Below are 24,240 nucleotides of genomic sequence, written 5' to 3' on the forward strand. Positions count from 1 at the left end.
ACTATAGGTATGTTCCTGGTGTTCTTATGCTGATGGATATTTAACTGTTTCTAACAGAAGAAAAAGTCTTCCTTCCTTCCTTCCTCCCAATATATAGGAAGCATTTTATAACAATTAACTTTTTGATAGCATTTTTCTATAGGTATGACTTAGTTGTTCAACATGAAAATCAAGAGAGGATCAAGAACATATTCTCAAATTATGGGCAAGTTGCATCCTTTTGCCCCGGCCCAATAGAGAAAAGGGCTTAGAGTGAAGATGGACCATAAAATAATGACTATTTCACTGTCTAAACAACTATTTGCTTATTTTATTGTGTGCATAGTCTCCTCTTTATTTCCATGAGATCGTTTGCACCTTGTCGTTGCAAATGCCTGTTCTATTGTAATTACCTGACTCCCTGTCTCCCGAGATTGAATGTTTTCTAAAGTCTGGCACTGTCATTTATTCCCCTGGGAAATTCAGTGTACCTATTACCCTCAATAAATAATTTTGAATAAATGCCTAGGTATATGAATGCATAAATGAACAATGTTTCTAAATTTCTTGCAAAACATTTCTGGTTTATTTACATGACCCTCATTCTTCAAAACACTATTTTACAAACTAAGTCAGCTAGGCTGGGACCTGTAACAGATAAGACTGTGTTTAGTGTGAGTCTCAGGCCTTAGAAGAATGAAGAGATACAGACACTGACGTTCAAAAGTGGAACAAATGCTTTAGAAGATAGTGAGTTTCTGATGAATAACATATAATGAAGAATTGACTCTAGAGAAGATGGCTGTACTGTGTAGGAAGGTAAACTATCTACTTGCTTTGGTTTCTTCTCGTCAATAATAATGAGTTTAAAAATACTCATGTGGAAGACAAGCCTGTACTTGTGAAGGTTGACTCTTTGGAGAAAAATATTTGTCAACCCGGACTTCATCAGCCCAGATAGCACTAGCAGGAAACTCTAGCTACATGTTATGTTTCATTGTCCTGGAAATCCTTATGTACCCAAAGGGCTGTTAACTAGCTGGCTCAAGTAAGGTAAGAATAAGATCAGAAAGAATCCATGGCAGCTCAAAGAAAACTTTCCATGTAAAACTCTTCATTCTTAGAATATCAGAAAAAATATAAAGATCATCAATCATAGGTGGGTATGTTAGTTACAAAGCATCGTCTTTTGAATTCATTCCTTGAGACTCTTGTTCTGTGGCTTTCCTGTGGATATATGCCTTCCAGACTTCTCACAATAAGGCACTCAGCATTCATTCTCATCTATTTCAAATGTAATCCCAGATCCAGAAGATACCAGACTTTCATAGCCAGCCCTGGAATACTGGTGCAGATGTTACTGCAAACACTGTAATTAAAATAAAGTGCTGGCCGTATATTTATAAATAAATTTGTGTGTGTGTGTGTATTCTCGATTATTTGATGTATTAATAGTTCTTTTATGACCACTTTTCTTCTACATGCACCAGAAAGTAGCTTTCCATATCTTTTACTTTCAGAGTTCTGCATGGCCTCCTGACTTATCCCTAGGAAGATTTAAGACCTATAGTCTCATTAACAGGCCACATAATAGCTTCACAGGAAAACAGTAGTTTGTATATTTCACAAGACTAGATGAATTGTTCTGAATACTTCAAAAAACTCTCAGATAACACATGCTACTGACCTGCTGGAACTAGCATAAGCAGCAACCGCTAGTCCAAGGATAAGGATTGCTGAGGAAGATGGGAAATTAAATATAACATTTCCTGATGATGAATGGGAGCATATAGATAGTATAGCTACCTCCTCTCCAGACAAAAACCAAACAGTCTCATCCAAATCTGTTTGGTATTAATGCCATAGACCAGGGGGTTTAGAACAGGTGGCAAGAGAAGATAGAGATTTGCAAGTACAATGTGGACCTGGGGAGGTACATGGTATCCAAACTGGTGGGTGAAAAAAGTAAAAAAAGCAGGGATGTAGAAGACAAGAATCACACAGATGTGGGCTCCATAAGCGCTAAATGCTCGGAATTGGGCATCCTTTTTTTTTTTAGAGGGCAGGCGCAACACGGCCTGCAGGATTAGGCCATAGGAAGTAGCAATGAGGACCACACCCATGCCAGTGACAGAAAGTGCCACGGTGAGACCATAGATAGTGTTCGGCTTAACGCTGGAACAGGCCAGCTTGGCCATACCCATGTGCTCACAGTATGTGTGGGGGATGATGTGATGTCCACAGAAGGGCAAGCGTTCAGTGAGGATGACGAAAGGGAAAACAAAGAGAAGACCACGGGCTACACATGCCAGACCAATCTTCCCAATCACAGTGACATTGAGGATGGATGTATAGTGAAGTGGATGGTAGATAGCAACATAGCGATCAAAAGCCATGGCCAACAGGACAGCTGACTCAGTGGCAAAGGCAGTGTGAACAAAAAACATTTGGGTGAGGCAGTTACGGTAAGAAATTACATGGGACCTAAACCAGAAGATTGTTAGCATTTTGGGCAGTGTGGTTGAACAGAGTACCAAGTCAGTGGTGGCAAGCAGGCACAGAAAGAGGTACATTGGCTCATGCAGAGCTCTGTCCATCATGATGACGTAGAGGATGGTGCCATTGCCAACCAAAGCAAGGATATACATGGAGCAGAAGGGGATGGCAATCCAAGCATGCTGGTCTTGCATCCCAGAGATTCCCAGTAGAATAAATGTGGAAGGGTGGAAGGCAGTGCCATTGCAGACAGATGCAGAGACCATAACGATGCAAAAAACAGGAGATTTATCTTCCTAAAAAGTGGCTAGAAAATGAAATTGAGTCTTCCTAGATGCCATTTATTCCTCCTAAGTATACTTTGAATCCCTTGGCTTTCTTTAATTCCCACCAAAGTTGCTCAAATTTATGCCTTCCTCATTTCTTGCCTAAGTTTTTAAAGTAGCTGTGTAACTAATATGCCCACTTGCACCACTTTTGTCTTCCAGCGAAGCCTCTACACAGCTGTCTAAATAGTCTATCATGCAAATACAGTCAACAGTAATGCAAATGAACCTTTCTTACTGGATGCTGTGGAGTCCTTGTGGCACAATGGCTAAGCATGTGGCTGCTAAACAAAAGGTGGCAGTTCAAATCCACCAGCCTCTCCTTAGAAACCCTATGGGGAAGTTCCACCCTGTCCTACAGGGTCGCTACGAGTCAGAACCTACTTGATGGCAATGTGTTTTTCAGGTTTAGTGGATGCTGTGTAGAATCTCTTGCATTAACCCCATCTGATCTACCATCTACCATGTTTCAGCATGTCTGGGCCCTAGGACACTGACCTCTGTGAACTACTTCAACAGACTCCCTTTCCCTCTCACTTACAGTTGGGTTTTGCAGCGGTAAACAACAATAGGAAACTGGATGGAGGAAGAAGACCAAGGTCAGGGATTCATTCTTTCAGCTTCCTCCCAGCTGGTTAGCAGCAAGCTGGCTGGACCCCTCTGGTTCTGGTTTCCTTTGGTAACCATATCCTCCCATCATGCCTGCAGGCCTAAGGGTTGTAGCAGCACCTGCTGTTACTAGTTCAGGAAACTGCACAGGCCCTTCTGATTTCCCTATGCTTATCCTCATCTTTGTAAATGGTTTCCTTGCTATGCTCCCCTCAAATTGCTCAGTTTGAGTGTGTCACCTGTTTCCTGCTGAGATTCTGCTGCAAGGATATACAAAGCTCTTCTTGATCTTGTTCTTGGATACCTATCTAGCATTATTTACTACCACACTCCACCAAATACTGAAAGTTCCAGCTTTATTTAAGTGTTGCAGAATGCTCAAAGCATACTTTCTCACACTTGCATGATTTTTCAGATGACTCTTTATCTGTCCAGGAAAGCTGTCCTCATTTGATCACCTGACAAGTTCCCAATGGTCGTTCAAAAATCAGCTAAATATGTGCTCTTCTATGAATCCCTCCTATAACCCCTTCTTCTGTAGTGTTTCTATACCTTCAGTAGCCTACCTTAGGAAATACACAAATTGTTTTGTAACTATGTGTATCTCTCCTTCCCATTACATTGTAAAATTTAGTCTTATTTTTCTTTGATATCCAGTGTCTATGCATTATACATTAGACACGCAAATCACCAAGTAAATGAATAAAAGACTGAACTCTGTTAAAAGACTGAATTTTTAACAGAGTTGGGTGAGTGACAACTGTTGAAAAATAATGTCTCCTCTTGGGAGCTTTCCTCATGGATCAAACAAGATCTTCGTAGCTAGGTCTATGACTTCTCTATGCTCTTTTTACTCTACATACTCTAAGAGGTGTTCCCTATCATCTTTTCTTAGTATTTATCTAATCTATCAGCATCAGCATAATAAATTGCTGTCATTTTTCTTGATTGGCCACATGCTTCAATTTGATTATAAATCACATCTGCCTTAGTCTGCTTTGTACACTTTAGAATACGAGCTCCCATAGGATCAGTCAGGCCATGGGCCAACATATGTGGTATTCTGGAAAATCTCCAAGGAGAAGAAGTATGCCATGAGAAGGGAAGAAGAAAGGCAGGTTGACTCGCCTGAGTTAATAGATGAGTTAAGTCAGGGAAGGTTTTCTGGAGTGCTTGGGCCTTCATTTGTGGTTATCCTAATAGGATATAGGAGAAGGGAAAGAAGGAATTATGGAGCCATCTTGCCTTGAGAGACTCCTACAGGTGAAATCAGAATCATCATTCTTACCTTCTAGAAGTCTGGTCTTCGGAACTCAAAGATCCTCATTTTTCAAAGGGACATTAATGTTAAATTCATTCAGTGGTTCTCACCTAAAAGGAATTTTAGGATGTGGAAGCATTTAATATGGGATCAAACATTTCCTAACAATTATAAAGAATAAATAAAAAAAAAAAACCCTACCTTTAATTCCCTGTTCACCTGCAACTGCGTTATTAAAAGGCCAATTCATAATGCATTAGGAATTTTGTTTTAATAATTGTAGCATCTGTTTCTCATATACTACTGCTAACAGTCACTATAGTTATAAATTGTATACATAATAGTGTTATTTTTATTACAACTTGCAATTACTGATGGGATTAATGACCTAAAAATAGAGTTCACTGCCAAGTCTACTATAATTTTATATGTCCTTAAACATTCAAAAGTTTGGTTATAACTGCCAAAAAACAACAACAAAAAAGTGATTATAAACATTTCAATGCCCATCTAGGAAAAATGTAAATGTTTTTGGCTTCTATCCTTCTAGCTGAGTGTTTTAAACAATAGATAAATCAGTGGCAAATAATCTTGTCATCCACCTGCGATATAAATCATGAAGCATTTGTAATTCAATCATTGTGATTCTTGTCTCTCAAATGTGACTTTCTGAAATGTGGTCACCTGACCGTTTTTTGCACACATCTAGTCATAAGAAATATGATTTCTTGAGGCTGCTGTTCACAACTTTAGGCCTTCTGTGTTTGAGAATATTTTGTCTTTCACTAAGACCATGTGTATAAGCACAACCAGCACGATTCCTCTTCATATTTTAGCATATCTTAGGTTTCCAGTTTTATGAACACATGTAATCTTTCTACGGCTGCTCTTGAATTTCATTCTTTGGTCAAAAATGTTATTATTTTTTATGTGCCAGAAATTCTTCCAGGTGTTTGATATACATTGAAGAGTAAGAACATGCATGTTTCCTGATATATTATGCTTATAGTCTAATGAGGAGACTTCATTATTCAAACTGTCTTCAATATACATATAAGAATACTACCCTGATACTTGCTAAGAAGGGAAGTTACATCAGCCAGGTCCTACACAGGGAGAGCTTCCCTGAGGAAATGAAATTTAATCTCCAAATCTGAATCTTCCTTAAATGCTTCAAGCATTGTTTGTACCACACTATTCCCAGTGTCATCAGCTTCCTAAAGCTCTTCTTTGATGCTCAAGTCTGGAAGATAAGAAATCAGGCCCTACATTCAGATTGCATGGTTCAAATCTGACTTTATTGCAGCTAAATGTTAACTGTAATACCTTGAACGATTTTCTTAATCCTTCTGTTCTCAGTTCCCTAATGTAAACTTCAGATAATACATATTTCATGGGGCTCTGCAGAAGAATAAATGTGATGAGTTATACAAAGCAAATTACACAGTTTCTATTATTTGATAAACATTAACTATAATACTCACTGTTCTCTCTCATGATTTTGCAAATCTCTGAGTCCATCACTTTGACTTTGCACTTATTTCTCAAAAAAGGAAACTCTGCTTAGTTCCTCAAATAGTAAGATACACTGGCCTTTCTAGAGTCTGTAATCCCAGAGCAAGGGCACTGTAGTTTCACTTTCTTTTTAAAATCAAGGACTCTCTTCAGAGATATCCAAGGCTGATTCTCATTTAGCTGGATTAGCTGGACCTTCACAAGATATGAGACGAAATGGTTGCCCAAAGATCCCAATCCTATCCATACATCAATATCAATGAGTTCCCACCGTCACTCTCCCTTGACATAAGGAATCATTTTGACATTTGTGAACCATCAACAAGAAAGGAACAGATGTGTTCTACGCTGCCCCCAAGAGCAGAGTAAGGATGAATGAGGCAGTCACCTAATTTTTCCCAGGAAAAGACAACCAGAAACTCAGGATGCTCAACAGGTTCTTTGTGGGCTTGTAATGTTTCTGCACATGAAATCCTAGAATTCTCTACACTGAGGAAATTATATTTGGACAGTACTAACTAGACTGAGATACTTAGAAGAATGGGAGGGCAATCAGGTATGTTTGCTCATCCCTCAGATATTCTTGGAGGTGCCATGGAGGTTTCATGTACTCAAGAACAAGATTAAACACACTGGAGTCAAGGCAATTCCAACTCCTAGTGTCCTTATAGGACAGAGTAGAACTGTCTCATAGGGTTTCCGAGGCTGTAATTTTTAGGGACGTAGACTGCCACAACTTTCTCCTGTGGAGTAGCTCTTAGGTTGAAACTGCCAACCTTTTGGTTAGCAGCCGAGTGCTTAACCACTGCACCACCAGGGCTCCTTAGGAACAAGATCACTCACTGACAAATAGATATGGCTTCACTTTTACCTGGCTTGCCTGACCAAAAAAAAAAGTGAGGGCAAGATGCAGTTATTGCCAGGAACTTCTAACTTCATTATAGATTTAAGAAAGTCTGCTCCAAGAGATCCCTCTGATTGCTTTCTTCAGCCAATAATGAAAATAGCAAGAGGCTGGAAACTCTAATTGCAACATGAAGGATTCAGGTGGAAAGCAAAGAAGGGCTTGCTGATAATAAATTTGGGTATGCAATAAAGCTAACCAAATACCTGAGGAATTCAAGGAGCTGTACCTTCGCTAACGAGTCAGGAGACTATCTCAGATGACCTCTGGAGTAGCCAAGAACTTCAGTATCTTCGTATGGATTTTCCTACCTTTCTGTCTTCCCCTACTTCTGCTCCTGGTTTTACAAAACAGTCTTCAACTCTATTCTTTCCCCCTCATCCATTCAAAAGTCACACCAGCTTCTTGGGCGAGCAGCACTGGGAAAGACTTGATTCAGCACAAGTAGTATAGTCCCTGGATCTGAGGTCTCACTTCATTTATCCTCACACTTGAAAGGGTTTTTTGGTCCAGAGAGGCTGTGGTGTGGCTCAGAGGCCCAGTGGTCCCAGTTGCCACAAACAGAGGTGAATTTGCAAATATTATCTCTGGGAAGGCATACTAGTTCCGTCAGCATCTTCTTTTACGGGATGGCCATTTTTTAAGATTAATACCTGCCCAATCCTTCTACACATACTCACATTGATCTGGAAGCATTTTCTGCTATACCATGTCCCCAGTTACCCACTAATCCAATTACAAGACTTTAGGCAAAAAATGTAGCCTAATTGTGCCAGACTGATGGAAAGGGCAATGCAGGGAGAAGAGGGGAGACATAAGATGATGAAAAAATGAGGAGACAAAGTTGAGATTAAAAGTACTTAATCCCATTTGTGAAAAATACCTTAAGTTGGCATTTTCACACTTCCTTTTATTACCTAAGTGGCTCATATTGCCTGTGTTCAGAAAGGAATCATTCTGTTTAATCTGAATTCCTCCAGAATGACCTTGAACCTGACTCTTTATTTCCCTTTAACATTTTGATGCCATCATTAGGTGTAATTCCTTGCCTTTTCTCCATCTAATTACACCAGATGACAAGCTACTAAATGAAACTTACTGTTAATTATGGGCCAGTGAGAAGACACATACTTTTCCCATAGTCCACTGAGAAAATGACATCTTGTTCTCCATCAAACTTTCAGGCCAAGAAGCTGGGTATATCGGAATGGAGATCAGACTTTATGTGCTGGACTGATTGGGTCAGGAAAGGCTCCTATAAATTAAGGTGACATGGGGAGTACATACTAGAGAAAGATGTGAAAGTGGACAACAGCATTTCCTTCTAGAAGCAGGAACTATCCAGGGCATATCTGAACCATAAGAAGAGAATTTTCCAAAGGAAGAAGGATAGACAAGGTCTAGTCAGACTCTTTTAAAGTGCCCTCACCAAATAGATCTCACATAATTGTAAACACCTTAGCTAGCCTCTCACCACTCTCCTTTCTACCTCATTCCAGACCTTAGAACTTAGCTCATCGATATTGAGCTATAAACACGTATTCAATCCTCAATAATATTTACAATTTGTCTCTGACCCTCACACAGATTGATGTGCAAGTTAATTCAAGTTTTTAGAAAGTAACTGGACAGGAAGTATAAAGAAACTGAAAAGGTGGTTTTCTTTAATCTACTGCTACCACACAGAGGAATCTATTTTATATAGGAAATAGAACAAACAGAAATAAGACAGATACAGATTTGAATCCATCCCAGCTCTGACATTTACTAGCTGAGAAATTTTGAATAAATTGTTACATTTTTCAGACCTTCATTTCCTCTTCTGCAAAATACAGCTATTAACACACTTTAAGTTGGTGGCTCTGAAACTTTGCCACACGGTGGAACCACCTGGGCTTTTTAAAAAATGTTGAAGCCTCAATCCCGCCCCCGAGACGTGCTGATTTAATTGATATAACATGAAATCTGGGCATTTAAAAGCTGGTGGATTATCTAGGCACTGAGGTGAGAGTGTACTGGATGTACTTGAGAAGCTTCTAGAAGGCAAATATGGCAAAAGCCGAGTGAGCAAGGGGAAAAGTAGTAGTGAATGAGATTAGAGAGGTAAAAGGATTAAGTTTGTATTGTTTTCTGTAACAGAGATTTCTCATTCTTATATCTATTGGCTTCTTCTCTCCTTTCTATATATAAGAGAGGGCCCCATGCATTTAGATGGGGCCATGTGGTAATAATAGAAGTGGCATATGTCAAGACAGGGCTGAAATATTTAAGAACAAATGTGAATACTCTATGCCCTCTTTTCTCCTGCTTCAGTGACAAAGGAGGCCTGTGCTGCAATGGTGAACTCAAAGAAGAGAGAATTGCTGAGGCAAATCCTTAGGTAGACATTAGAGTATGGAGTTTAGTGCACAGCGGAGGATTTGGTTTTGGATAGCAGCATCCATAGTAACTAGAGGGAAAGTAGAAATAAAAGTGCAAATGTAGGCAGGTGGGCGGATGTGGTTGTACATACATGTGGACATTCTATTCTTCCCTCTGTGTTTTCAGGGAAGTAAAAGCAATGCCATCTATCTCTAAGGGTTATGATAGGAAAGAAAGTATTTGAAGTTTGAGGAGAGAAGAAAACGTATGATGTTATCTTCTAAAGAGTGGGCAAGTAAACGAAAAGGAAAATGTAATATAATTGCCATGAAGTACAAAATGTTAGGTGACCAGATCTCCCAATTTGCTCAGGACAGTTCCAATTTACGTCTGTTGTCTATGTGTAATTGGAGCCCTGGTGGTGCAGTGATTTAGACCTTGGCTGCTAACCAAAAGGTTGGTAGTTCAAATCCACCAGCCCCTCCTTGGAAACCCTATGGGGGCAGTTTTACTCTGTCCTATAGCGTCACTACAAGTTGAAATCGACTTGGAGGCAATGGATTTGGTTATGTGTAATTACCAGTAGTTCCAGCCTTTCATCCTCAAATTATACGAGTCTCCTAAATAATTTTTTTTAATTTAGCAACCTTACTTTTAAAACTAGGTGAGTCAGCACATTTACAACTTTTTACCCCATGGTTTCAGGCACAAGGTGGGTGGAGAGTTACATTTAAAAACGGCCTCAGCGTTGCTGAAAAAGCACAATCATGTGTTTGTGTGTGTGTGTGTGTGTGTGTTAGACAGGGAGAGAAAAGAGGGAAATGTGAGGTGAGGATGTATTAAAGAGCGGTTCTAAAAATGGACCATGAAATTAAAGCTAAGGAAAGAAATGAGAAAACTTAGTTGTATCAGTTAATTATCAACGCCTTGGAATTCAAGGACTACTGAATTGAGAAGTGAAGTAGAAAAACAGGAGAGGGTGGAAGGGACTGGAATGTCTAAAACTGAGATTATAAAGAACTTGCAAATATTTGTATACATACATATTCTAAGATGTTTCCAAGGAATGAAGTAGATGAGGTAGGTTGGAAGAAAAGTGAGACTACTGAGAATCCAGTGATTCCAGTTATCGATTGCCGTGTAACAAACTACTCGAATATTAGTCATTTAAAGTAAAATTTTATTATTATTTCTCATTGTTCTGCAGATTTATTGAAATCTGCTGGGCTGTTCTCACTTGAGGTGTCTCTATCTCTCTAATTACATTTTGATGGAGCTGTAGTCATCTCTAACTAGAGTTGGTGCATTTGATTCTGGCTGTTATCTAGGAGTTCAGCCAGGGCTGTCCACCACATAACCTTTTCATGTGGCTTGAGATTCTCACACCATGGTGACTATGTTCTGGAGAGAGTGTCCAAAAGGCAAATATTCCAAGATACGGGTGGAGAAGTTGTAAGGTTTCTTATAACCTAACGTCAAACACCCCAAAATGTCATACCTACTGCATTCTATTTTTCAAGCTCTGTCCCTAAGGCCAACACAGATCCAAGGGGTGGAAGATTAGATTGTACAACTTGGGGTAGTGGCAAAGCCAGAATGCAAAAAGGGGTGAAAGATACTGTTTTGTCCATCTTTGGAAACTAAAACCTCTAACAACCTATCCTCTTACTACATTAATGCATGTCCATTCCTACATGCTAAATGCATTCATTCCATTCCCTTAGACCCCCAAAGTTTCATTCCCATTATGCGATCAGTTCAAAGTACAGGATTTTATTCCTCTAAATCAGGGCAAAGTATGAATGAGGTTCCTTGAGTATAGTTCCTTGTATATAGCTCATTGAGTGCAATTCCCCTCAGTTTGAGGACCTGTGAACTAAAGAGATGATTATCTGCCCCCTACGCATCCAATGAGGAGCCCTAATTGGGCACTGGTTAAGCTGCTAACCAAAGGTTAGCAGTTTGAACCCACCAGCTGAGAAACAAGAGAAAGATGTGGCAGCCTGCTTCTGTAAAGATTTACAGCCCTGGAAACCCTATGGGGCAGTTCTACCCTGTCTTATAGGGTTGTTATGAGTCAGAATCGACTTGATAGTAGTGTGTATATGGGTATACATCCAATACACAATGGTTATACAGAGACAAGATAACTGCAGTAGTTCCTTATATTCAAAATAGTGGCAGTGGGAGAGGCATATAGCAATCAATGGTCCATTATAGTTCTAAAATCCAGCCAGGGATATATCACCAGATTCTTAATAAGGACCAGATCCTGCTCCCTGGGAATGGTTCTCCATGGCTCTTGGCCTCAGGCTCTGGGCAACTGGGTTCATAATCTATGTCATCCTTGGTTTTCAATGAGAAATGACCTCTGTTTATAGTTGAGGGGCTTTCCCACCCTGCTTCCTACCTAAAAGAAGTTGGAGACCCAAAGACCTCTTTTATTTTTGCCCTGGCAGTCCTGGGTGGAACTAATGGTTAAGTGCTAGGCTACTACCTGAAAGCCTGGTGGTTGAAACCCATCCAAAGGCACTTTAGAAGCAAGATCTGATGATCTGTTTCTGAAAGGTCATAGCATTGAAAACTTTATGGAGCAGTTCTACTCTGCACGTATGGCTCACCATGAGTCAGAGTCAACTCAATGGCAACTAACAAATGTCCTTTTTAGTCCAAGCTGATGGTGCTTGTACATTTCTTTCTAAAACTTTGTGAGTTTTCTATGAATATTTTAGGTTCACTTCATTAGACAAGGAAACCCTGGTGGCAGAGTAGTTAAGAGCTATGGCTGCTAACCAAAAAGTCAACAGTTCGAATCCACCAGGCTCTCCTTGGAAACTCTATGGGCCTGTCCTACTCTGTCCTATAGGGTCACTAGGATTTGGAATAGACTCAATGGCAATGGGTGTTGTTGGGTGTCATTAGACAAAAATCACACTCACAAGTATCTTCAAAACTGGTCTCATTGATTTTGACTCAGAGTTACGGTGCTATAGTAAATACCTTTAAGATTCTTGGAGCTTCTTTGTCTAATTAAAAATGTTTATACAGGACATCTTTAAATGTGTCTCGATTCTTAACAAAGAATCTTACAGCTTACTTTGAAAGTCTTTTGTCTTCTGGAGAGATTGGGAATAAAACTCAATTTTATATTTGAACCCAGCCAACCTTGACCCTTTGCATTGCCTCTAAAATCTGCTTAGACACTGAACAATTTCATGGCCTCTCCATGTCACTTGGGATCCTCATAGCATGTTTTTGTTGTGCCGTCAGGTCGGTTCTGACACATAGGGAGCCTGTGAACGACAGAATACAACACCGCCCAGTCCTGCACCATTCTCTCAATCGTTGTTACGCTTCAGCCCATTGTTGAAACCCCAGCATATTGGCTGGATCCCAAGAAGGCGTGTACCAAAATCAAGCATTTCAAGAGACCAGGAAGAAATCTGGTGGTGCAGTGGTTAAGCACGTGGCTACTAACCAAAGACTGGCAGTTTGTGCCTACCAGCTGATTTTGTGGAAGAAAGATGTGGCAGCCTGTTTCAGTAAAGATCACAGCCTTTACCCTATACAGCAGTTCTACTCTGTCTTATATGTTTGCTATGAGTCAGAATCAACTCAATGGCAATGGGACAGGAGCCTTGGAAGCTTCCAAATGTCACATCCACTGCATTCTATTTGTCAAGCAATCCTTAAGGTCAACCTAGATTCAAGAGAAGGGGAATTAGATTTCAACTGTTAGTGTGGGAATGGCAAGTTCACACTGCAGAAAAATCATGGGAAATGGAAGGTATTGCTGTGGTGTCTTTGGAAAATACAATCTTCCACTCGAGTTGTTAAAGAATGACCTATGTGGACATTAAAATCACAAAGAATAGTGACAAAAGTAATTGTGGAGAAAATCATATTGAAAGAGAAGCTAAAAATCTTTAAAGAAGGAAGAATGCCCAGGCTGAAGGGAATTGCAACAAGTAGAGATAACTGATAATGTATTTTGATGATACTTGATTTAAAGTTGGACAGTTTTAGGATAGAGTAATAACATTACTCCAGGACATGGAGCACACAGGATAATCCAGACCCAGTACCTTACTGGGTTTTTTTCCAGACCCAGATAATAACTACAAGATCAAGACTTTGGGTTTTTCACAGGGCCAGGACTTTTCCCATCTGAAAGGAGCCACAATTTCTTCAGTATCAGAATCACCTAAAGAGTAAAGAACACATATGTGCATTGAAGTAGAATAGAGCCTACTGTACTACTTTGTATTTAGAGTAGTAAAAAAAAAAAAAAAAAAAAAATTTTTTTTTTTTTTTTTTTTAGGGACTTGTAATTTTACCAAGATCCCCAGATAATTCTGCTACCCACCAAAGTCCGATTGCCACAGGTTTAGATGGTTTATTTTCCTGGGGGGTTCTCAAAAGAGGGTAATCATTTTCTGTTAGCTTTACTGACTCTCATCTGGAAAGTGCCCTACAAAAAAAATGGCCTCTACTCTTCCCCTTTAATCTGTTTATAAGAATATTAATCTATTCTTATTACATATGATCAAAATCTTATCCCATAAATCTTGGAAATCTCATGTCAAAATGAGATAAAAATCTTCTTTTTGTCAGTCTTTTAATGCAGACATGTTGTCTTCAACTCTCCCCTCCCCTGTTTATTTATTTATTTTTTTTGCCTGCCTCTCTTGATATCTAACTGCTCATCTTGTCTCACTGATTTCAACAAACTATAATAGATTCCTGGGGTTTCATGAAAATTTAAGCCAATATTAAATAGATTCCAGATTTTTTTTAAGGGAAATACTCTAAAATCAATATGGTTACCTGTTTTATTTCTCAAGCTCTTACCCAAATATCACTGGGTCCCTTTGGGGAAGAACAGAAGGATAATCTTATCCCGAATCTGTTTGGTCTTCATCCCATAGATAATTGGATTGAGTACAGATGGGATGGCTACATAGAGGTTGGCAAACATTATGTGGAAGGAGTGAGGAATATTGTGACCAAAACGGTGGGTGAGGACAGAGAACATGGCTGGCGTGTAGAATATAAGAATCACACAAACATGGGAACCACACGTGCTAAGGGCCTTCTGGCGGGCATCCCGGGATGGGAGGTAAAAGATAGCACGGAGAATGAGAGTGTAGGAAATGCCAATGAGGATCAGGTCTGAGGTGACAGTCATTACCGGCACAGCAAGGCCATACCAGATGTTGATGGAGATGTCTGCGCAGGCGAGCCGGGCAACGCCTATGTGCTCACAGTATGTGTGAGGTATAATGAACGTTCGGCAGAAGGGAAGTCGTTTTAAGAGGAACACACATGGAAAGATGATACAAAAGCTCCTGCTGATAATACCCATCACAATCTTTGTAATAATCTGATAAGTGAGAATAGTGGTGTATCTTAAGGGGAAGCAAATGGCAACATAGCGATCAAATGCCATTGCCAGCAGAATTGCAGAATCCATGGCAAAGCTGTAGTGGAGAAAAAACATCTGAGTAAGGCATCCAGGAAAGGTGATTTCCTGAGGACCTAGCCAGAAGATACTGAGTATTTTGGGTACACATGTATTAGACAGAATGAGATCTGTAGCAGCCAGCATAGAAAGGAAAAAGAACATGGGCTCATGGAGGCTGCGCTCCGTGGAAATAAGATAGAGAAGGACACTGTTGCCTGCAAGGGCCACGAGGTACATAATGAAGAAGGGAATCCCGATCCAGATGTGGAAGTGCTCCAACCCTGGGATTCCCAATAGGATGAATGGGCCTGGATTGAAGCTGCTCAAGTTGAATACAGCCATCATGATCTCGGAATGGATGTGACTGGTAAAGTGAAAATAAAAATTTCAAGGCTGATTGTTACAACGATCTGCAGACATTCACCTCTGAATCTTCTCCAGTTTTATCCCCTCACTTTCAGCTCTAGAAAATGATAAAGTATCCCTCATCTCTCCTTTTTATTAATACATATCTGTCAAATGTTCAGAAATAATTTAAAATCATAACAAAAGTAGTATTGAAATAATATTTTACTAGAAATAAAAGTCATATAACTTTGGACTACAGTTACCACCAACTCAGGAGGCCCCCTGAGAAACTGTGTGAGCAAAACAGCATTAGCCAGAGGAACATTCTATCAGTAGTAGGGGCTTTGGAAGAAAGTTCAGTGTGAAATCTCGACCTTGATGAACTGGAATCCAAGTGCATAAGCTCACAAAGGTCCTAACAAAGGTAGGCTGAATGTCAGAAATCTAAGCAGATCATGCTGTCTCTTTTCTTCTTTATTCCACTCCCCATACTAAAACATATGTTCTGCTTCTCATCGCTGTTATAGAAAAGTTCACCAAGATAAAGAAAAGATGTAGAATATTCTTCACTAAAACCTAAGATTGAGGTGGTTAACCTACTCCTTCAGACATTCTTAGCTTGGAAAAGTTTTCAAGAAAAGAAGCCTTTATAAATTCCTGTATCAGATTTGTCCCATAGAAAGAAGATAGAACCCTCTGCCCAAACCTCATAGATGACAAATCCCAAAACAGGGAGCCCCATCTCCTGGAAACTTTCCAAAATAGTATTCTTGCCCCTGCCTAGCCCACATAATACTCATTCTTGGGACACTTCAACAAAATATTTCAGCCAGTCTTCCAAAACTCTTCTTTTTTTTTTTTATGACATGATACACAACTCTTTTTCTCCAACCAAAGTGATCACTCATTGTTTCTACTTGTCCCTTGATTGTTGGAATTCTGCAGTGCTCTATCCATGCCCACTGCTTTCTCAGTCAACAATTCCATCTGGTTATCTCCACAAATGCCAAAGCTTCAACTGTCACCCCTATGCTGAAGCTTCTGAAGTTTATAAACCTTAGGACACGTCTCACTCCTCAACTCTGGGACTAGTTGTCTTTATGCCTGTCATCTTCACATGGAAATCTCACAGGTGCATCCAGCTCAACATGTTCCAGACAAAGCCTTTTCTCTTTCCTCGATTCTAAACCTGTTTTTTCCAGTGTTTCATAACTTAGCACAGGCAGTTTCTCAAGAAACCTTGAAGCTATCCTAATTGCAACTCCCTCACACATAACCATCCTTCTCATCTTCTAAACAAGCACCACATTGCGGTTATTCAGTCTCTAAATTTCTCTATATTGCATCCACTTTTTGCTACTGCTTACTCTAAGGAGCCCTTGTGGTGTAGTGGTCAAGAGTTTGGCTGCTAACCAAAAGTTCAGCAGTTCGAATCCACTAGGCACTCCTCGGAAACACTGTGCGGCAGTTATACTCTGACTTTCTTAGTGCCTCTTAGCCTACCCTAGGCTTTCCTCAAGAAAATAGGCCATTGCCTTCGAGGACTAAGACAATGCCTTGACGGCAATGGGTTTGGTTTTGGAAACCCTGGTGGTGTAGTGGTTAAGTGCTATGGCTGTTAACCAAAAGGTTGGCAGTTTGAATTCACCAGGTACTCCTTGGAAACTCTATGGGGCAGTTCTTCTCTCTCCTATAGGGTCACTACGAGTCGGAATTGACTGGATAGCAATGGTTTTTTTGGGGGGGGGGCGTGGCATTGACTATTCTATCTACCATCATCATCTCTTACCAAGGCCTCTACAGAAAATCTCCTAACTCAAACATATGTATGTTGTTTGAATAATTTGAAAGTTCAGGAAAAAAAATAAAATAATAACATTTCTAGGTATTCTCAGGTCAGTCTGCATTATTCAATTAAAGGAAATATCACACTAGTTTAATTTAATTTTACTTATCTTTATCATTTAATGAAGTGTAAACTTTAAGAGGGCAGAAATCCATGTCTGCCTATTTTATTGTTTTTTTCCCTAGAACAGTGCCTGGTGCAGATTGTTCAATAAATATTTATTAAATAAACAAATGAAGGGAAGTGTATCACCAATAGACTTCAACATTCAATAGTGTTGTGACTACATTTTACCTATGTTCCTTACCCTCTGATTCACCTACCTCTCCCTCAACACTGTACCCTCACAGACTACTATAAAAGTACATGGTGGGCTCCTACACTTAGACTCTGGGACATAGAAGATCTGAAATACTGGGAAAATTTGCTCCCCATTTTAAAATATGCCTGCACTAGATATAGACATTCACCAATCAACCCAGGGAATCCACAGTCACACCCACTGAAAGACATTGAGAGATGGTCTAGAAGGAAGGACATAGTAGCACCTCTCTCACTTCCCCTTCAAATGTTTAAAAAAAATTTTAGATACAGTAAAAAAAATGTCCTTGGCTTTACATTTCTACTCTTTATTGAATCTTTCCATCTGTGACTAACTGCATTCTCTTTAATCTACTAATACTGTCTCTCTGTCCTCGATCACAGTTCCTTTTTATCTGAACAGTATTTTGCCTTTGCAGACATTCTCCTCTCACCTTATTTACTGGTCTCCGACTGGTTGCTGAGCATTTTTCTCTTCTCCGTTAAGGCTATGGTTAATGTAAAAACACATCCATGCACAGTCTACCCCGGTGCTAAACACAGGACAGGGATTTCAGTAATATCTTCATTATGTACGCTAGTAATCCATGCCTTGATTTTATTTTTCATTTTGTGTTGAGTGTGTCCATGTGAAGATTTCCCCTTTGCCCTTTTGAAGGACAGAAGTGTCCTTCATTGGTCCATGGATCACAGACCCATTCCAGAAAGCAACTGTTCTAATCCATTCAGTATATATGTGCCTCCAGGGTGTTGGGGTAGTGCATAGATTAGTGCTTGCCTTCATGATCCCAAAAGAACAACAGGATACTCAGTTACAAATGCACTCACATATACAAACTGTGCTTGCACACATTAAAGTACCTAAAATAGTCCAAGGTAGCCTATCAAACTTCAGTCTCCAGACGGTTGTTCCCAGTCTGGTATTCCTAAATCTATTATAACCAACATATTCTCTTTAATTTTTTTTATGTGTGTAGGCTTAGAAACCTTTATCTCAAAAAAAAAAAAAAAAAAAAGGGAGGGGGAAAAGAAATGTTTTGAGGGGAGCAGCAAGAGGGGCTCAGAGTTCATTTCCTAATAGACACCCTCTTTTCAATCTATTTCCTCACCACATGTTACTTCTAGAACCTATGCCCAAAGTTCTGATCTTGGTTTTTCCTTTTTCCTGGAGCCCAGCATCTTCTCATCGCTCTCTTTTCTCCTTACCAGTTCTACTCCTCATCAGCTTTACTCCACACCAGTTCTACAGTGAATCCCACCAGTTTATACCTTGGAGATTCTGGTCCTAGAACTGTTTTGCAAAGGCAGTGTAATGACCAGAGAGTGGAGAAACACAGCAGGCAAAAGATGGACCAGAGGACAAGAGAACCAGTCCCAAGGTCAGGAAGGATAGGCACAGAGAAAAAAGAGACAGACATAGAATCATGCTCACAATAAGAAGGAACAAAAATGAAGCCTGGAGGAGTTACGTGTAAATGTTCATCCCTAGTCTTCTCTGGGAATTAGAGACAAGTTAGAAGAGAGGGCCTCTGAGCCAGGGGGAACTCTGGGCCCCAGATCCCAAGGTCCCAACTCTCATTGTATGATATGAGCAAGAATTCAAACACATTAACCCCTTCCCAGCCTAGGAGCCTACATTTTCTCTCATATTAGTGTTGACTAAGAAATTTTGGGATCCAGGAACATAGGATACCTAAGTCTCAACAGGGTCTTGATGTAGCTTGATCTGCAACTTGATAAAGAAGCCCTGGCAAGAATTAGATTTACCGTGTCCCCAGCCTAGTCGAGAATGCCTCAAACTCCTTGTGCAGGGACTGTTTCATCTTCTGCTGAATCCCTGGCAAAGCTTATTTCACAATGGATGCTCAATAAATGACTGTTGGATTGAAGTAAATCCCCACCTGGCCTGAGATAATAAAACCCTGGTGGCAGCACTCACTGTGACTGCCTTCTCCCCAAATATGAAGAATTCTCTCTTGTCAGATACTTTCTTCAATGTCCAGCCTTGATTGGCAGTTTTCTCCATGTTCCTTCAGTGATGAATCTATTCCTTGCTCTCCCTGCTTTCTTTGTGCTCTAACAAAATATTTAACACCTCTGGAAATCAGTTTCCACATTTGTGAAATGGGAGTGATAACTTGGAAATTTTTATTTTAAAGAAGATCTCTGAGAAATAAGTGAGGATAACAACTATAAACTTACTATGGATTCCATGATTCTCTGGAATTATCCTTCCCATAAGGTTGTATTATAAATCCTACTATTTATAATTTCATTCACTAATTAAAACTCATTTGCTTCAATTCATTTATTCCATAGATATATATCGAGTGCCTATTATGTGCTGGGAATTTTGCACGTTGTGGAAATACAATAATAAATTAGGCAGACACTGACCTGATTCTCAATGACCGGATGGTGGGCATAAATATGAAACAACTAATTATAAAGAAATCACTTTATTAAAGTTGTGATAAGTGCCTAAAAAAAAGTACTTTGTACAATAAGAACGTATAGAAGAAATACTAATCTAGTATGCAGAAACAAAGATGGAATATTTGAGGAAAAATTTTTAATTGAAGCCTAAGTAGGAGTTGGCCAAGCAAAGAGGAACAAAGATCACTACAGGAAGGAGGGACAAAGAGAAGCTTGGTGCATTTGAGAAGATGAAAGTAGGAGAGTATGGCAGGATTATTAACCCATTAATGTCTTCTCTGTGAGTTCGTTTACTCCAACTTCTCCGAAATACACAGTTAACTTCAGCAAGATTCCTGGGATATTTTTCCAGGTGAGTGAAGTGGAGCAACAGGTGAGTTTAGGATATATGCAAAAAATGACTGAAATAATAGATGTTATGGATTGAATTGTGCCCCCCAAAAATATGTGTTATAAATCCTAACCCCTGTACCTATGATTATAATCCTGTTTGGGAATGGGTTTTTGTTATGTTAATGAGGCAGTGTCAGTGTACAAAGTAAAACCAAGCTCACTGCCATTGAGTCAATTCAGATTCATAGAATCTTAGTGTAGAGCGTATCTTAAATCAATCTCTTCTGAGATATAAAAAGAACAGATTGAGTTGTCAACAAAGCAAGCAAGCAGAGATGGGGGAAGATAGATGCCAAATCACATGGCGAATTCTAAGGAATAGAAGTTCAAAAGAGACAAGGGCCTTCCTTGAGAGCCCTACATTCAGACTTCTAGCCTCTTAAACTGTGAGAAAATAAATTTCTGTTTGTTAAAGCCATTCACTTATGGTATTTTTGTTATAGCAGCACTAGATAACTAAGACAATAAATTATGAAATTTAAGCTGGATAGAGGGGGAAGAAAGGAAAAGTTGGGAATAATGGCATAGAGGGAGGGGTTTCTGGTGAAGTTGGAACATGCATGAAACATTTACTGGGAACACATAGCGTGCTGGGTATTTTCATAGGGCAGTTTATAAGAAGATGTCTAGGACTAAGTTTCTGCTTAGGAGCTACAATGTAGGCGTGGATAGATAAATACATAAGCATAATGTAACAATTTTAATGATGACATTAAATATATAAGATTCTCATTCTTCCTATCCCTCCTTCTTTTGCTTTGCACATGAGCAGGACATTTCAAATTAATAATAGTTACGATTTGTTTTATGTCTTCCTACATTATATATGTTTCACCAAATCAATTTTACCCAAAGTTCTCCTTTGGTAGTCCTTCCCACTTATTGCATCTTCTTCAAAGAGAAGAAGAGAATAAATTTCTCTTGGATCTGCTTGGTTTTCACTCCATAAACTATAGGATTTAGAGCAGGTGGGATGGTGACATAGAGGTTGGCAAATAGGATGAGCACATGCCTCGGGACACTGTGCCCAAAGCGATGAGCAAGGATGGAGAAAAAGGCAGGCGTGTAAAACATGAGAATGACACACACATGGGATCCACAGGTGCTAAGGGCCTTTTGGCGGGCACCCTGGGATGAGAGATGGAAGACAGCACGGAGAATGAAGGTGTAGGAAACAGCAATAAAGATCACATCTGAGACGACAGTCATTAGTGGTACAGCAAATCCATACCAAATGTTGATGGAGATGTCAGCAGAGGAAAGCCGAGCAACCCCTATATGCTCACAGTATGTGTGTGGGATGATCCTTGTCCTACAGAAGGGCAACCGTTTCAGCAGAAAAACATCTGGAAGGATGACAGAGAAGCTCCTCACAACAATGCTCATCACAAGCTTAATGATCACCTGTTGAGTCAAGATGGTGTTATATCTCAAGGGGAAGCAGATGGCCACATAGCGATCAAATGCCATAGCCAACAAGATGGCAGAGTCCACTACAAAGCTGAGGTGGAGGAAGAACATCTGAGTAAGACAACCAGAGAAGGTTATTTCCTGGGAGCCAAGCCAGAGGTTACTGAGCAGTTTGGGCACTGTGGCAGTGGATAAGATGAGGTCTGTGGTGGCCAGCATAGAGAGAAAGAAAAACATGGGCTCATGAAGGCTGTGCTCAACTGCAATGAGGTAGAGAAGACTGCAATTGCCCACAATAGCCACAAGGTAGATGATACAAAATGGAATTCCAATCCATATGTGGATCTTCTCCAGGTCAGGTATGCCAACAAAGATAAAGGAACCTGGGTTGTAACAGCTCAAGTTATGCATGGCCTCTTCAGTCTGGGATCTTCTGGGTCTTGAGCCCTGAGGAGAAACCAACTGTCAATATGCACTGCGAAAGCTAACAATTCCACTCTGGTGCTGAAGGTGGTTAGAAATTGAAACTGCCATGTTCAGAGTACCTGAAACCCTGGTGAAGTAGTGGTTAAGTGCTACGGCTGCTAACCAAACCATCAGCAGTTCGAATCCTCCAGGTGCTCCTTGGAAACTCTATGGGGCAGTTCTACTCTGTTCTGTAGGGTTGCTATGAGTCGGAATCGACTCGACGGCACTGGGTTTTTTTTGTTCCTGTCCCCTTGATGAGCTGGTACCTATAGAATTGGCTAGCTATTGCTCCTTCTCTTTTCCATGGACCTCACTTCATTTCTTTACATGTTTACTAATCTAAATAATATGGCGTGGTTATTTTGGTAGGTTGAAATAGCCGAAGATCAACAATTTCATATGACTGAACCTAAATAAATAACTCTATTCCTTTCTCAAGAAAAAACATGAGGTATAAAGAGAAACAGAAAGAGAGAAGGAGAGAGGGACAGGAAGAAGAAGAGAGAGTGGTTGAGAATAATAAACATTTAGAATATCAAATGGGATAAACTATGTTTCAGACAATGGGTTTGATACAACAAACTGAAGACTTTGGGTAAAACTGGAGGAAAAAATAACAAATGTCTGCCTTGAATATTACACCCTTTTAAAAACTATATATGATCAAATTGACAACAGCAGCTCAAAAGATGAGACAGAAACCTCAGGGGTCAGTGAGTTTATGTTAATGGGGAGAAATGGAACAACTCAGAAAAGGAGGGTGAGAATGATTGCACAACTCAAAGAATGTAATTGATGTAACTGAACTGTACGTGTAGAAATTGTGGAATCAGTGTATGTTTTGCTGTGCATATTCTTAACAACAACAACGAAATAAATACATATATTTAAAACTGGAGGAAAAAAAAGATGAAAGTGGAAGGAAAAAGAAAGAGCAGATTCCAGTCGTTGACTAGTGCATGAGGTTTTGTTACATAAACCAAACCTGGTGCCGTTGAGTCGATTCTGACTCATAATAAGAACTGAAATGTGCTTCAGATTAGGATGTATGCTTACTGGTGTTTGGATATAAGAGAATGAATCTACCAGGAAACACACAGGGACAAGGAAGCAACATTCCCCCAACTCAGGGAGAGAGCAAAGGACTCAGGGGATGAAGTGCGACTTCAGGGGCAATGCCCTACACTTTGGAGGATCTCTGTTCCCTAAGGTTAGTAAGGGAGAGACAGCTCTACCCAGCAGTGAGTCGGCAGTGCCTCCATAACAGATATTAACCAGTGTGATATGGCCCAGGAAAAGACAAGCAGAAAAAATTGTCACATCCTGGAAACGAAATAAAGAATCATTAAGAAGTTTCTTGCCTCAGTGTTTTTATTTCAGTTCTGCCAGTGCTTGGACCCCATCTGTGGAAACCTCCAGCTTTGCACGAAAGAAAGCCCACCTTTGGAGGTGTCTTTCACTCTGAAAATGGTCTATGAGTTCTAAGTTTGTGTGGTCTATTTGATAAAGTACTTTTGGCAAAGGAAGTGAAGGGAATTAGTAATTCTGATGGCGGGTAACACAGCATTGGAGATGCACAGTAGAACACAGGCCATTCTTAGAACAGTTTTGGAGAACTTGGTTCTTTCCCTCTCAGGAAATTATCAAAAATTATTCAAAAAGCTTTTAAGGAAAAGGTGTAGATTTGGTAAGCAAGCCATCCCAGTTCTGTATTACTGTGTTTGGCAGAGATCTGTAGTTTTTCAGAGAAGAGAATAGTAGGCTGGAACCACCTAGGTTATTCTGGCTTCTCTACGAGGCCTTTCATCAAAGCTTTACATAAAGCTTGCCTCACTTAGTGGACAGTTTTTATCATTGATAGAGTCCTTATTTAGCCAAGGTGGACAAGTCACATCTACCTAGAAGAACCATAACTAGTTCCCTCTGTCCAAATGCAGCCTTCCATGTGACGCATATTCTAATTTACATCTCCAAATATGATGCAGAATGAACTCCTACAAGTACTGGCAATCAAGCTTAGAGTAATAATGCATAATAACAATCTTCATGAAATCTTCCCTAAAACAATGGCCGCATAATCACCTGTGGTCTGAAAAGCAGGTA

At 39.9% G+C, this 24,240-nt stretch overlaps 3 protein-coding genes across 3 annotated transcripts; all 3 read right to left on the reverse strand.

The window, feature by feature from the left end:
- Positions 1–1,707: 1,707 nt before the first annotated feature.
- LOC126078867 (olfactory receptor 52D1-like) lies at positions 1,708–2,741 on the reverse strand. The gene has a single exon (XM_049889673.1). It carries the CDS (start codon positions 2,739–2,741, stop codon positions 1,782–1,784), a length of 960 nt encoding a protein of 319 aa, XP_049745630.1. The 3' UTR covers positions 1,708–1,781.
- Positions 2,742–14,309: 11,568 nt separating this feature from the next.
- Positions 14,310–15,260, reverse strand: LOC126079605 (olfactory receptor 52H1-like). Its single transcript, XM_049890713.1, has one exon. It carries the CDS (start codon positions 15,258–15,260, stop codon positions 14,310–14,312), a length of 951 nt encoding a protein of 316 aa, XP_049746670.1.
- Positions 15,261–21,138: 5,878 nt separating this feature from the next.
- On the reverse strand, positions 21,139–22,080 carry LOC126079684 (olfactory receptor 52H1-like). The gene has a single exon (XM_049890849.1). The coding sequence runs from the start codon at positions 22,078–22,080 to the stop codon at positions 21,139–21,141; it is 942 nt and encodes a 313-aa protein (XP_049746806.1).
- Between the last annotated feature and the right edge of the window lie 2,160 nt (positions 22,081–24,240).

The sequence above is a fragment of the Elephas maximus genome, chromosome 7 (genome assembly GCF_024166365.1).
Source record: "Elephas maximus indicus isolate mEleMax1 chromosome 7, mEleMax1 primary haplotype, whole genome shotgun sequence".
Classification (NCBI taxonomy): domain Eukaryota; kingdom Metazoa; phylum Chordata; class Mammalia; order Proboscidea; family Elephantidae; genus Elephas; species Elephas maximus.